This window comes from Nannospalax galili, unplaced genomic scaffold (genome assembly GCF_000622305.1).
Source record: "Nannospalax galili isolate Female #2095 unplaced genomic scaffold, S.galili_v1.0 scaffold2785, whole genome shotgun sequence".
Taxonomy (NCBI): domain Eukaryota; kingdom Metazoa; phylum Chordata; class Mammalia; order Rodentia; family Spalacidae; genus Nannospalax; species Nannospalax galili.
The window spans coordinates 214,890-229,335 of NW_008353365.1; the positions used below are offsets into that span (position 1 = coordinate 214,890).

At 45.1% G+C, this 14,446-nt stretch overlaps 1 protein-coding gene across 1 annotated transcript in view; it reads left to right on the top strand.

The window, feature by feature from the left end:
• LOC103748060 (inositol 1,4,5-trisphosphate receptor type 2-like) overlaps positions 1–14,446 on the top strand; it is a 94,325-nt gene that overhangs the window by 28,062 nt on the left and 51,817 nt on the right. The window contains exons 6-11 of the mRNA XM_029554795.1: positions 932–1,104; positions 3,727–3,846; positions 3,964–4,146; positions 5,721–5,972; positions 6,763–6,907; positions 9,313–9,463. Of these exons, the coding sequence (XP_029410655.1) occupies positions 932–1,104; positions 3,727–3,846; positions 3,964–4,146; positions 5,721–5,972; positions 6,763–6,907; positions 9,313–9,463 (1,024 nt within the window). The remainder of the gene's footprint in view (positions 1–931; positions 1,105–3,726; positions 3,847–3,963; positions 4,147–5,720; positions 5,973–6,762; positions 6,908–9,312; positions 9,464–14,446) is intronic.

Below are 14,446 nucleotides of genomic sequence, written 5' to 3' on the forward strand. Positions count from 1 at the left end.
TTACATACATGCAGACAATACACTCATACACATAAAATAAAAATATTAAAGATTTAAAACCGTGTCTAGTGGCATAAATTTTAATTAGTTAATTAATTATTTGTGGTGCAGGGGATGGAAGCCAGAGCCTTTGTGTCCTCTTTATTTATTTTTAACCCATTAAGTCCAATTTGTGCTGCCCAAATATTCTTGGGTGTGGGACCATCCACTGGATCATGGTAGACCTACAGGGCCGTCTCCCAGATGCTATCAGTTGACATTAGCCCCCAGCCGGGGGCACCATGCCCACTTCCCTTCTCCATACTGGGATTTTGTCTGACTTGAGCGTACTCAGATCTTGTGCATGCCGTCACAACCTTTGTGAGTTTATATGTGCAATTGCTCTGTTGTGTCTGGAAAACACTGTTTCCTTGTGGTCATCCACCACCTCTGGCTCTTGGTCTTTCTGCCCCTCTTCTGCAGTGATCCCTGAACCCTGGGAGGAGAGCGTGTGATACAAGTGTTCCATTTAGGGCTGAGTGCTCCACACTGGCTTATTTCTGCCCACTGACCATCTGTGGGTCTCTGTTAATCACCGTCTGCTGCCGAAAGAGGTTTCTCGGATGAGAGCTGAGAGATGCACTGATCTACGAGTACAGAAATGGGCCACTAGGAGTCGGTTTAATACTGTGTCCATTTAGCAGAATAGTAGTTGCAGGGAGACCCTCCTTCTCCCATGGCCTCTGACCTGTCTAGACATAGGATCTTGGCTCCCCAAATGGTACCAGGTATGGGTTCCATTTTGTGGCATAGGCCATAAATATTGAAGTATTGTTTACTTGCTTTTCTTCTTACATTCAGTGACTTTTTCTTATGACAGTTAATCTGTGTGACCAACCCTCCTGCAGCTGGCTGTCTGCCAGTGTGCCCTCATGACTTTCCTTCTCTGCAGGAGTACATCGCTAAGAATTTCTGTGTCATGCAGTCCCAGATTGGCTATGATATTTTGGCAGAAGATACAATCACAGCCTTACTACATAACAACCGGAAGCTTCTGGAGAAGCACATCACGGCAAAAGAGATCGAGACCTTTGTCAGCTTGCTCAGGAGGAACCGGGAACCGAGGTCTGACTGTGTGCTCTTCTCTAGTGGGGATGGGAGATGTTTATTCTATTTTTTATTTTTGATATTTATTTATTATTTTTATTTTACATGTATGAGTGTATTGCCTGCATGTATGTCAGTGCACCTGTGTTGTGCAATGCCCACAGAGGTCAGAAGAAGCTGTTGGATCCCCTGGAACTTGAGTTACAGATGGTTGTTAGCCTCCGTGTGGGTGCTGGGAATTGAACCTGGGTCCTCTGCAAGAGCAATCAGTGCTCTTAACCACTGAGCCATCTCTCCAGTCCCATTATTTTTTATTTTTAGAAGCTTAAATAGTTACTTCCTTTTGTATTACTGACTCTCATGGACAGAAATGTGTTTATTGCTATAATAACCCTGTCTATTAAACAGTAACTGCTTTATAGGCGATTAAAGCCCTGTGTGAACGTATTTGTTTGGTACTGGGGAATTTAACCTAAGGCTCACATATACTAGGAAGGTGCTCTACCCCCAGTTGAGTGTACCCCAAGCCTTAGACTGATGCTTAAATATAGTTGATTTTCACGTATATATGGCTTTTCAAAATATATTCATATACTATCACACCTGTGATGCCAGTTACACAGGAGGCAGAGACTGACGATGACGAAGTTAGGGTCTGTTTGGGCTACAGAGTGAGTTCAGGGCCAGTCTAGATGACTTAGTAAGGCCCATCTCAAACTAAACTTAGAAAGATGTTGGCAGGTGGCTTAGGGAGAATGTGAGACCCTGGTTCATTCCCCAGTGCTGCAGAAAGAAGTCACAAAACCCCAGATATACTCACATAGGCGTGCAGGCGTGTCCTGCCTGTAGCAGTGGGCCACGTGTGTCCTAGGATAGCCAAGAGTCCAACCCAGCACACTTGAAGATTGTGGCATTGTGTCATCATGTGAAAAGTTGGATGCTCTTGACAGTACATGTCACTTAAATATTACACAGTGCATTCTCATGAGGTGAACTGGCTGTCCATTATTATCCACATTTTGTTTTAATGAAATTAAACAATTTATTATCATTTATTTATATTTTGGTGCTGGAATTTGAAACTTTTTTTTTTTCTCTTTCACAACTGTAGGCCAGGCTGGCCTGGAACTCACTACGCAGCCCAGGCTACCTTAACTTTGTGTACTCCTCCTGCCTCAGCCTCCCAAGTGCTGGGACCATGTGTGTGAGCCACCACACTACTACAGAGCTTTTCTCCACATTTAGAAAGGAGAAAATAAAAGCCTAAATAGCAACCTGTCTGAGAACACCCCCAGCTAGGAAGAGGATGCAGGTCTGTGGAGGGCTTCTGAGTCCCTTAGCACCAGTGCCTCAGCTGGAAAGATGACATAGACACGGCCAGCGTTCTCTCTGATGAGCCTTGCAGCAGCGGACGGCAGAAGGCAGATCGCGGCCTCCCCGGAGGACCAGTGTCATCCTCAACTTCAGTGTGTGCTCTAACCCTGTCTTAGTATGCTTGTTTGGTTTTGATCTTCTGTTCTGGAATATCAAAGTTACTTTAGGGAAGATAAGTGGTTTTCTAGACCTCACACTAAGGTTGAATGTCACTAAATAAATAGAAGCAAATATACCCTTTCTAAAACAAGGCTTATATTGAATAAAAAGAATTGTTTAATTTGCTTTTAATAAGGCAGTAGATCATCAACACAAAGAAAAATGCTGCATTGAAAGAACATCAAAATCATATCAAAATAAGGTTCTCTTGTTAAATTCCAAATTATATTTTTGTTGTGATGCTTTTATTAAAATGCTTTGTCTCGGGCTGGTGAGATGGCTCAGTGGGTCAAAGCACTTGCTATGTAAGCCTGATAATGTGAGTTCTGTCTCTGGAACCCTGGATGTTAAAAAGCTGGATGTAGCCTGGCACGGTGGCACATGCCTTTAACCCCAGCACTCGGGAAGCAGAGGCTGGGAGATCTTTTCAAGATCGAAGCCAGCGTGGTCTACGTAGCAAGTTCCTGGCCAGCTGGGGCTACAGGGAGACGCTGTCTTAAATAAAGAAACAGAAAAAAAAGCTGGCTGTGGCGGCACACGCCTGTATTTGCAGCAGTCCTGCAGTGAGCTGAGAGGCAGAGACAGGAAATGCAGCAGGAAGTTGGTGGTCAGCTAGATTGAAGCTCCATGCAGCATATCAGAAACAGAGAGATCCTGCTACCTCAGCCCAGTGGAAGGAGAGAACTCACTCCCACACACGTATACACACATGCTCCTGTGCTCACGTGCACACGTACAAACACATACATGCATAGTAAATTTAAAAACTTTTCTAGAAAGTAAAACAAAGCCCAGCAAAACCTAACGTGGGCAGATATGATTAAGATCAAAATATACTGTTTACAATAATGAGATTTTCAAAGAATAAATAAGACATATTCTATTAAAAAATAAAAATAGAGCCAGGTGTGGGGGCACACACCTTTAATCCCAGCACTCAGGACGCAGGGGCAGGAGGATCTCTGTGAGATTGAGACCAGCCTGGTCTGCATAACGAATTCCTGGCCAGCTGGGGCCATAGTAGGGAGACCCTGTCTCAAAAACAAACCAATAAAATTAAAAAAAAAAAAAAATCTTTGTCTTAACGTCTCCTTCTTCCCTTCCTAGATTTCTGGATTATTTGGCTGATCTGTATGTGTCTAACATCACTGCAATCCCAGTCACTCAGGAACGCATGTGCAAATTTATGCTGAGTCCTGGCAATGCAGACATTCTCATTCAAACAAAGTAAGCCACTCTACAGAGCCACCTAAGCCTTCATTACTGTAGAAGCATTGCAGTTTTGTTTAAAATCCTAGCCATGGTGTGAGTCTTAATAGAGTGTGCACGTTCATTGATTTCAAGGCTGGTCTCCATGCAAGAAAACCCGATGGAGAGCGTCATCCTGTCTGAGGATATTGACGATGAGGAAGTTTGGCTCTACTGGATCGACAGCAACAGGGAGCCTCATGGCAAAGCCATCAGGCACCTGGCCCAGGAAGCCAAGGAAGGCACCAAAGCAGACCTGGAAGTCCTGACCTACTACGGGTAGTGGCGACAGTCCTCCATCTCATGGGTCCATGGGGAGCTGATTCTCTGGAACGTCTAAGAGCAGAGGTCCATGGAGAGGAGATTGTAAAGCTCTGTCAGACCTTGGCGAGAGAGAGAGAGAGAGAGAGAGAGAGAGAGAGAGAGAGAGAGAGAGAGAGAGGAAGAGAGGAAACGGGGTGAGGCGGTAGATCTGGTGCTAGAGTTCGCTCACAGGCGGTAAGGCCATAGCAGGGCTGTGAGGGCCAGTGTGTGCTCTCCCTGGGCTTACGAACCACCGGTGTCTGCAGTCCTGAAAGTTTGCTGTCATGCAGAAGCACTGAGGTGCCCAGGGGTCAGTGTATCAGGATCAAGAACCTCACCAGGGGACCAGCAAGACGGCTCCATGATGAGGTAAAGTCTGAAGACCGGAGTGTGACCCTAATGTAGGAGAAAACCAAGTCCCAAAAGCTGGTCCCCGGCCTCTTTGTGTATTCCGTGGCACAGGCATGTGTGTGCACCTGTGTGAACACACACACATATGAATGCAGACTCACACCAATAATGATACATTTAGAAAATGAAGGACTGGGCTATAGTGAGACCCTGTCTTAAAAAAATAGAAAAAAAAGTCCCAAAAAGAACTTAACCAGCTCTTGGTTCTTTGACTAAAACCAAGATGGAAGCCCTCGAGTCAATCAGAGACAGTCACAGAACACCTTGCATTTTCTGGTTTCTGTGACTTTCTCAGCAAAACTGACCATTTCTTTTTTTTTAAAAAATTTATATTTTATTAGTACACTATATATATATATGTATAATTGCCTGCATGTATGTAGGTGTACCCATGTTGTGCAATGTTTGTTCATGGAGGTCAGCAGAGGGTATCAGATCCCCTGGAACTAGAGTTATGGACTGTTAGCTGCCTGTGGGTGCTGGGAACTGAACCGGGGTCCTCTGCAAGAGCAGTCTGTGCTCCTATCTGCTGAGCCATCTCAATAGCCCCCAAAGACCATTTTTTAATCTCAAACACTGAAGAATCCTGTGTCCTAGCAGCACGTGGACTGGTCCAGTCTTGTTTGGGATAAGAGGAGATGACCTCAGAGTGTGCTGCTGGAGATACCAGCTGAAGGAGGCTGGGGAAGGTGGACAGAGGTGGTTTCGTGTGACTTGCTGTCCATGGCCTGCCAGCTCGGTGTACTTGGACCCTAGGACTGAACGTTCAGTAACAAGCAGGATGAACAGTAGTGAAGGGGACGGAGTTTTATGTCCATTGCTACCAAAAGATTTTGACGCATAGTTGCACATACTTGGACTAGCCACTGACTGTGCTGTGTGCTGTTCAAGAATTTCACTGAGGGGCTGGAGAGCTAGCCCTGCAGCTGAGAGCACTGGCTGCTCCTATAGAGGACTCCGGTTTGATTTCTAGCACCCACATGGTAGCTAATAACTGTCTGTAACTCCAGTTCCAGGGCATCTGATGCCCTCTTCTGACCTCTGCATTGCACAGCTTGGGTGAGCTTACATGCTTGCAGGCTATAAACTTGTGCACACGAAATAATAAGGGATATCATAACATGCCTCATGTTTTTAAGGTATCAGCTCAACCTCTTTGCAAGGATGTGCTTGGACCGCCAGTATCTGGCCATCAACCAGATTTCTACACAGCTGTCTGTGGATCTGATCCTGCGGTGTATGTCGGATGAGAGCCTGCCCTTTGACCTCCGGGCTTCTTTCTGTCGCCTCATGCTCCACATGCATGTTGACCGCGACCCCCAGGAGTCCGTAGTACCTGTTCGCTATGCCCGCCTCTGGACGGAAATCCCCACAAAGATCACCATTCATGAGTACGTTCGTAAACTGTATTTGTTACTCTTCTTGTTGTGACCAAACACTAGACAAGAAGCACCTTAGAGGAGGAAGGGTTTCTTTGCTCTCACAGTTTGAGGGTGCCACCCTTCATGCGGGAAAGGCATGGTGGCAGGAGTATGAAGTATCTGGTCATAGTGTGTCCATGGTCAGGAGGCAGAGAGAGGTGAATGCTGGTCTCAGCTCGAGTCCTTCTTCACTTTTTATTCATCACTGGACCCCAGCCCAGGAAACAGTGCTGTCCATGTTCAAAGTGGGTCTGCTCTTGTTAGTGAATTCTTTCTGAAAACCCCCTCAAAGATATGCCCAGAGGTGTGTTACCGAGGGAATTCCAGACCCTGTCAGGTTGATTGTGAAGATGAACCATCACAGAAACAGTTCTCAAGACCTTTAAATTTAGCAGCTGAACTCAGAATCAAGTGCCTTCAATTTTGAAATAAAATACGTAGAAAAGTATTTGTGTGTTCTCACTAAACTGTTCATCTGTGAAGAGTGCATGAGATAGCCTTCCAGAGGGCAAAATGGGAGCTTTCAGTGCTAACAGCAAGCCTCTTTCTGGGAGCCAATAAACAGGTAATGATAGTAACAGCTTGCCAAGTCCGTGATTCTGGCTGGCTCCGACTTACATGGTCCGTCTCGATTTGCAGGATGCACACCTAACGGTTAACTGAGCTGTCCAAGGCAATGGGCTCAGAACCTAGAGCATGAAGTAGTCCTGTTTTTTAGTTATTATCATCAGTTTAACTTGCTTTGTCTCTGCCTCCCCAGATACGATTCTATCACAGATTCTTCTAGAAATGATATGAAGAGGAAGTTTGCACTGACAATGGAATTTGTTGAAGAGTATTTGAAAGAAGTTGTAAATCAACCTTTTCCTTTTGGGGATAAAGAGAAAAATAAACTAACATTTGAGGTATTTTTAAATCGTTATTTGTGGGGAGATGAAGTGTTCCTTGTCAGAAATTAGATACATCAAGCATCAAAGGTTTTTTTTTTAGTATTTAGAGTATTTGAGTAGTTCAATTTTTAGGTTCATGAATGTATGATTTTCTCTGTTACTGATAAAATATAGATTTGGTATTTTTAATATTTACTATTTAAAGACCATACTTTATTTTATATATAGCAATAAAATCTACATGTTAAATAGCACTCTATTAGAATGATTTGTATAGTTTAAAAACATTAAAAAATTTTTTGAGACAGGATGTTACTATGTAGCCCCAGCTGGCCTTGAATTTACTTTATAGAACAGATGTGTATCTTATGTCTGCCTGTCTCTGCCTCCTGTGTGCTGGGATTAAGGGTGTGTACCACCATGCCCAGAGTCATAGAGTTTTAAATAGGAGGATAAAACAGAAAATTTTCAGGTCACAGAACCTCTCCCTTCAGAACAACTTTGAGAAAAAAAAAAAAATCTCTTTTTCAAAGCTGGTCAACGAAACAAGTGTTTTCACTCACATCTAATATTCCCAGTGCATTAATGGTCACTAGAATAAAAAAGAAGCTTCTCTTTTTATTGTTTTTATTTTTTATTATATCTTGGTGTAAAATTGAAACACTTTATTTTAATTATCCATTAATTACTGCCTGCCTTGTGTGTTTCATATGTGTAAACTTTGTCACGTTTGAACACTGACAGTTTTGCATGCTTTAGATGTCTCTTTCCCATCTTCATGGAAGTGAGGGTTTAACATGCCTAATTTAACTAAATTGAAATTTAAGGATATGATGACAAAGCGAGAGAGGGGACATAATCACTCCATCCTTGTGTGTGAGCTGACTACTGTCCTGTCACCCAGCGTCATGGTCTAGCTGTCTACTGCTGTGTAGCCTGTCAGTCTAGCATCGTGATCTAGCTGTCTACTGCTGGGTGGCCTTTCAGCTGAGCATTGTGGTCTAGCTGTCTACAGCTGTGTGGCATGTCACCCCAGGGTCGTGCTGTGTGGTCTGTCACCCCAGCGTTGTGGTCTAGCTGTCCACAGCTGTGTGGCCTGTCACCCCAGAATAGTGGTCTATGTTTACTGCTGTGTGGCCTGTTACCCCAGTGTAGAGCCTGAAGCAACTAGCAGGTACTGGGGTCAGGAGCAGCTCCTGGAAGCTCTGCCTCTCTCAAGTGGCTGGTGGCCATATTTTTGACCAGACACTTTAGCTTCTGGCCATGTGGGCTGAGTGTCCCCATGACATGATACCTGGCTTCCCACAAGGCAAGCTAGTGAGAGAGAAAGAGAGAGAGAGAGAGAGAGAGAGGAATACAGTCTTCTGTACGGACATTGTCTGTATAGAAGTCTATAAGCCAGGTGTGGTGGCACACGCCAGATCTCTGTGAGTTCAAGGCCAGCCTGGTCTACATAGTTCCAGGCTAGCTGGGGCTACAGAGAGACCCTATCTCCAAAAGACCCCCCAAAAAAAGAAAAGAAAAAGAAGTCTATAATCTAACATTGGCATGATGTGCCATTTCTGATACATTCCCTTACACACTGGGGATTGGGCTGGGGGACAGCCTACATTGAATCCACATCTTTTATAAAATTTTATTTTTATTTTATGTGTATGAGTGTATTGCCTGCATATATGTAAGTGCACCTGTGTTGTGTAATGCTCGAGGAGTCAGAAGAGGGTGTCAGAACTGGAACTGGAGTTATGGATAGCTGTTAGCCGCCATGTGGGTGCTGGGAATCAAACCTGAGTCCTCTGCAAGAGCAGCCAGTACTCTTAACTGCTGAGCCAGCTCTCCAGCCCCATGGAGGCACATCTTATAGACTGACTCTTCATCATTTTTAAATACTTTGGTACCCAGCAGACCACAGGACAGTGTAGGGGACTTGAATTTCTGGGCAATTTTATGGTTCATATTTATTGAAGCAATTTAACCACTTACTAAGTGGTGTTCTCTTGACTTAAGTGAATTAGTATTTAATTAAATTGAAAATAATTTTACTGTAAACCTAAATCACCTTAAAGCCTCTTATGACTTGCATCAATCACAACTCCAGCCGTAGCTTTGTAGGGGTTTTAGCTACTAGGTGTCATAGAATTAGGAGGTTTAGAAATACCTGAACTAGTCGGACGTGGTGGTATACACCTTTAATCCCAGCACTCCAGAGGCAGAGGCTGTTGGATCTCTGAGAGTTCAAGGCCATACAGTGAATTCCTGGCCTCCATAGTGAATTCTGGGCCAGCCAGGGCTACATAGTGAGACCCTGTGTCAAACACCACCAGCACCAGCAAAAGAAATATCTGAACTAATTTAGATTTAAAAAACACAAATGCCCGCTTCACTTTCTAACCCTTCTCCCTGCTCTTCTGACACTGAAGGTGGTTCACCTGGCTCGGAACCTCATCTACTTCGGATTTTACAGTTTCAGCGAGTTGCTTCGCCTGACGAGAACGCTTCTGGCCATCCTAGACATCGTCCAGGCCCCCGTGTCATCCTATTTTGAAAGGTTAAGCAAATTTCAAGATGGAGGTAAGAATGTCTGAGAAATGTGATAATGTGGTTGTTATACAGGGAAGATGAGGTCAAACCTATAGAGAACCGGTCTTAGCACGTCCCTTCCCAGATACGCATGGAGCTTGTGGTGGTGCCCTGTGACAACAGGGTGGGCTTCTGAGCCTGTTCCTTGCATAGTAGTATTTTTTGCATATTTATGTGTCTGGTGTGTGTATTTGTGTTCATGTGTATGGGCACACTTGTGTGTGCGTGCCGGTGCTCCTGCATGTCTGTATGAATGCATGTGGAGGCCTGAAGTTGACATCAGATACCTTCTTTGATTGCCAGCTACTTTATTAATTGAGGCAGAGTCTCTTCCTAAACCCAGAGTTTACCGGTTCTGGCTAGTGTAGGTAGCCAGCTTGCTTTGGGGAACCCTGCCTCTGGAGTGGTGCAGTTATAGGCGGCTGCCATGTCTGCCAAGCTTTTACATGCATTCTGGGGATCTGAACTCAGGTCCTGACACATGCCTAGTACTTTAGCCACCGAGGTATCTCCCGAACTGTTGTGCTAATCAATATTTTAAAAGATGAATTCATGAGATCAAATTCCATTTCATTAAAAAATTGTTATTATGAAAGAATCATATCCTCCTTTCATTTGTCATTGTTTCCTTTGTGTCTGGCTTTCTTTGGCGCAGGGCACAGGAAGAGGGCAGAGTGGGGAAGTGAGGGCCAAGCCAGGAGGGGAGGTGGAGGAGGAGGGGATGCCTTTGAGTCCTCGTTCCCACGTTCACACACTGCCTCTCCATTTATTGACTTGTGTGAAGTGCTTGTCTCGGTGGTTTTCTTTCTCATTTGAGATAGAAATATGGTAATTGCACTGTCTTCACACAGTCCTCATGAGACACAAATGCACCTGTGACCTGCTGCGTCAGCCCCTCCTCAGTGCTCAATACCTAACAGTGGCGGTGAGGGAGGATGGGTCTGTTTTGGTACACGGTTTGAGGGCACAGTCCATGATGGTGGGAAGGCTGGTGTTGGAAGGGGCGACAGGGCTGTGAAGCTGTTGGCTCACATCTCTGTGGACCAAGAAGTAGAGAGGGGGATGCTGGTGCAAGTCTTCCCTGTTCCTTTTCCTCTTATAGTCTTTCCTGTGCCCAGTCCATGGGATGGTGCCACCCACAGTGGCGGTGGGTCTCTTCCTTCATTCTTTCTGGAAACGTCCTCACAGATGCCCTAGGCATTTCTTAATCCATTAAAGATGACAAAATTAACTTTCAGACTTGCAATAGTGGCTGTCTCATCACTATATTTTATTTTATTTTTTTATTATTTTATGTGTATGAGTGTATTGCCTGCATGTGTGTAAATGCACCCAAGTTGTACAGTGCCTTCAGTGGTCAGTAGAAGGGGTCAGATTCCCCTGGAACTGGAGTTACAGATGACTGTTAACCACCATGTGGGTGCTGGGACTCAAACCTGGGTCCTCTGTAAGAACAGTCAGTGCTCTTAACCGCAGAGCCATCTCTCCAGCCCCGTCACTATAATTTTTTGATAATGGTGATTGTCTTGGGTTGGAAGCCTGAATGTGCCCCAACATAGGGAGTTGTTTCCAAGAGTTATAATGAGGAATGTATTTATTCAGGGTACATCCCTGTAAAGATGTGAAGAAAGGGGGATCAGGCAGATAAACTGATCCATAGTCCAGTCAGAACTGAGACGGCAGCTCAACACACAGGGTGCTCTGAGATGCGGTGGCCATTTGGAGTTCTCATTGAGACAGAGTGGCCAAGCTTTGTGTCCATCAGCTGCTGGACTCATCATGGAGGGTGTGTAATGTTGGGGAAAGTTGGTCCCTTTGCCCAGGAGTCATGTTGAGTGAGAGACGTGATTGCTGATGCCCGGGAGCTAAGGGGAAGCAGGGCTGAAGAGAAGTTTATTCATAGTGCACAGCAGTAGCCACTGTAGTACCCAGTATAGGGTGGAAAATGTAAACCCAAGGCTTCTAACTCCAGACATGAACAACCAGCAGACTGAGAATTCAAATGAGGCACTGCAGAAAAACTGAAGTTATTAATTGTTGTTACCCAAATCTCGGTCCCTTTGATTCAGTGCAAAAATATAAAGCAAAACAAAAGAAGAACAGCAAAAATCACGTCAATCCTTCAGCCATAATTTAAGCCCTGAAGTCAGTACAAACTGTAGTTACTCTAAGTAGAAACATCAATGTTCGGGGCAGATATCCAATGGCCTCCAACTGCAGGTCACAGTTCGGGGCCTTTGGAAAAACAAAGTTGCATAGCTTTTCCTAGGAAGATGTGAACATGTCTGTTCATCCAAGGCAGGGCACCGACGACAGACCAAAGAAACAGTTACTCCCAAGTCTAGCTTAGTGAACTCGTGAATTTATCGGGGTTACTTATAGGAGTGTGGGTGACTCAAAAACAGCTGCATTACTGAAAAGGCCACCCCAGCGTGGCAACCACTCAGGAAGGCTGTGTCCCTGGAGCGCCCTGCACCACCTGCAGGCAGCTTGGCACATGGGAGAGCTGCCTATTGCTTTTGTAACCTTGGTGAGGGCACTTGTGGATCTTGTAAGTTTCAGGAGCATTTGTTTCCTGTGTCTTATAAGCCCTCTTCGGATCCATGTAGCCGGGATGCTTCAACTTGGAGGGATCAACTACACAAGTGTTAATAGTTTGAGTATGAAATGTCTCCCAAGTGCTCATGTGCTTGAACTCTTGGTTCTCAGTCCCTGGTGGTGGGAGATTGTGGGGCCTTCAGGAGGTGGACATTTTCTGGAGGAAGGTGGAACACCGGGAGTGAGCTTTGAGGTTCACAGCCAGGTCCCAATTCCTGTCTGTTCTCTGCTTCCTGTTCATGGAGATATGTGGATTCACCATGACAGACTGTGTCACTGAAAACTGTGAGCCAAAATAAACCCATCCTCCCCTGAGCTGCTTTGGTTCAGTATTCGGCAACACAAAGGGAGTAAGTAATACATGCAGGGAGAAGCGAGAGAGGGTTGTGTGAGAGTTGCCCTTCGACAGAGAAAGTGTGAGGGACCAAGAAAGCATTAGAAGATAGGAACATCAGGCAAAGAGGAGGGACTCAGAGGACCACAGAAGGCAGCTCTGGAGCTTCTGGGCATGAACGAGCTTAGAAGCTGGGAGTTGGGGGAGTATCCTTTAAGTCTTGTGTGCAGAGGGAAAGAAGGGAAGCAAGATGTGAGCCCCAGGGGACCAAGAGATTCAGACACACATCACTGCCCCCCATCTCCAAGCCATTTTGAAGAAGCCGCACTTCACAACTCAAACAGTAGAGGGAGCGCTTGAACCAGAGATGGCGGGCACCAGCTTGTAATGTCCGTCCTGCTCATACAATGCATGGACTACATCCCTGCTGACCTATGTGAATTACTATGTGACTGAGACAAGACAGAACATCAGAACATCCCAATAGATGGGAAATTCTCTGGAAAGCAAGCATGAGGCAGAACAGTGATTATTTTCAGGTAAACATTTGACTACGTGAAGTACAGAAGCGTGAATTTAAAATCCAAACGTTAAATAAATGTACCAGCTGGAGCTCCAGGGAGACCCTTTCTCAAAAAGACAAAAAAGGGAAAAGCACCAAAGCTGGGGTGGTGGCATACACCTTTAGTCCCAGCACTTGGGAGGCAAAGGAAGGAAGGGCTCTGTGAGCTCCAGGCCAGCTGGGGCTACAGGGAGAAAGAGAGAAAAAGTAGATCAAAACATAGGAAGAAATGACACTCAAGTTGATTCAGAAGAAACAGAAATCAGGTGGTAGAATTTATTTAATTTTGGAAATACAGACTCCGTTAGATATTTAAGGAAGATTAGATTTGAATGAAAATGTGCTGAGGGACTTGAAGGAGGACTAAACAGAACGATCATGGTGTAAACAAGCAACAAGAGTCAGAGAAAAAGTGCAGAGACGGAAGAAAGTCAAAGAAGAGGTTACACCAGTGATTGGAGTCCCCGGAGAAGAAGAGTAAAGTGATGGGGCAGAGAAATATTTAAAATTATGATACAAGAAATGCTCTGGGGATAAGTGACACCCGGATCCACATAGAACAGTGGCCTAGACTGGAAATCTCTAAATCACAGCTATCACGTAATTGTAGATCTGAGAGAGTAGTGGGGGGCTGAGAGAGGATCAGGAAACAGAGAAGGGAAAGGGTATGAGAGTTCTTTACTACCCTTCTTCCTTTTTTGTGTTTTAAATTTTATCAGAGCAAAAGCCCACCGCAGTCTATGAATGAAGGCAAAGCCAGACCTGGAGTTGCTGGGGCAGATCAAAGAGCTGGGCCTGCAGGTGGTCCGTCCTAATTCTACCCCACCTAGTCTCACCAGTGAGACTTCAGCAGTCCCAGAGGGTGTATGCCACCCATGGTTCCCATCCTAGAGGGACTTCCATTGTGTGCTTGCCTCTATGCCATCCCTAAAATTGATCTTGACTCTGGGTTCCAGTGTTTGCATTCTGCTTATGGGGATCAATCCAAAAGAAGTCTTTTCTCCTCCTCTGAAAAGCTGGTAATGGCTGTTTGCTCTCTCTTCGGTCCTGTCCTAGACACCTGTGTGTGAGTGTGTGTGTCACTGGACATGGAACCCAGAGTCCTGCATGTAACACCCGTGCAATCTATCACCCAGCCCATACACATCTTTTAAAACAGTTCTCATCTTTTCTGGTGAATTACATTCACCGTTTCCTGCCTTCAGCATTAATTTAGGTATAGAGAACCGTTGATTCATTCGCTCAACTAGATATATTGATCTATCATTGCATGCCAGATCCTGTTCTAGACTCTGGGAACTAACAGTGATCCAGCAGAGTCCTTAGCCACAAGGACAATTCACACCTAAGTAAATAGACTCAGTTTCTCCCTGTCCTTACGGTAAGTAGGTAAGTAGGCAGATGCTAAACCAGTGAACCTGTCCTGTGGCTTTAATGATGATGGAATGAAGCATCATGTAGGACAGGGGTACAGACAGTG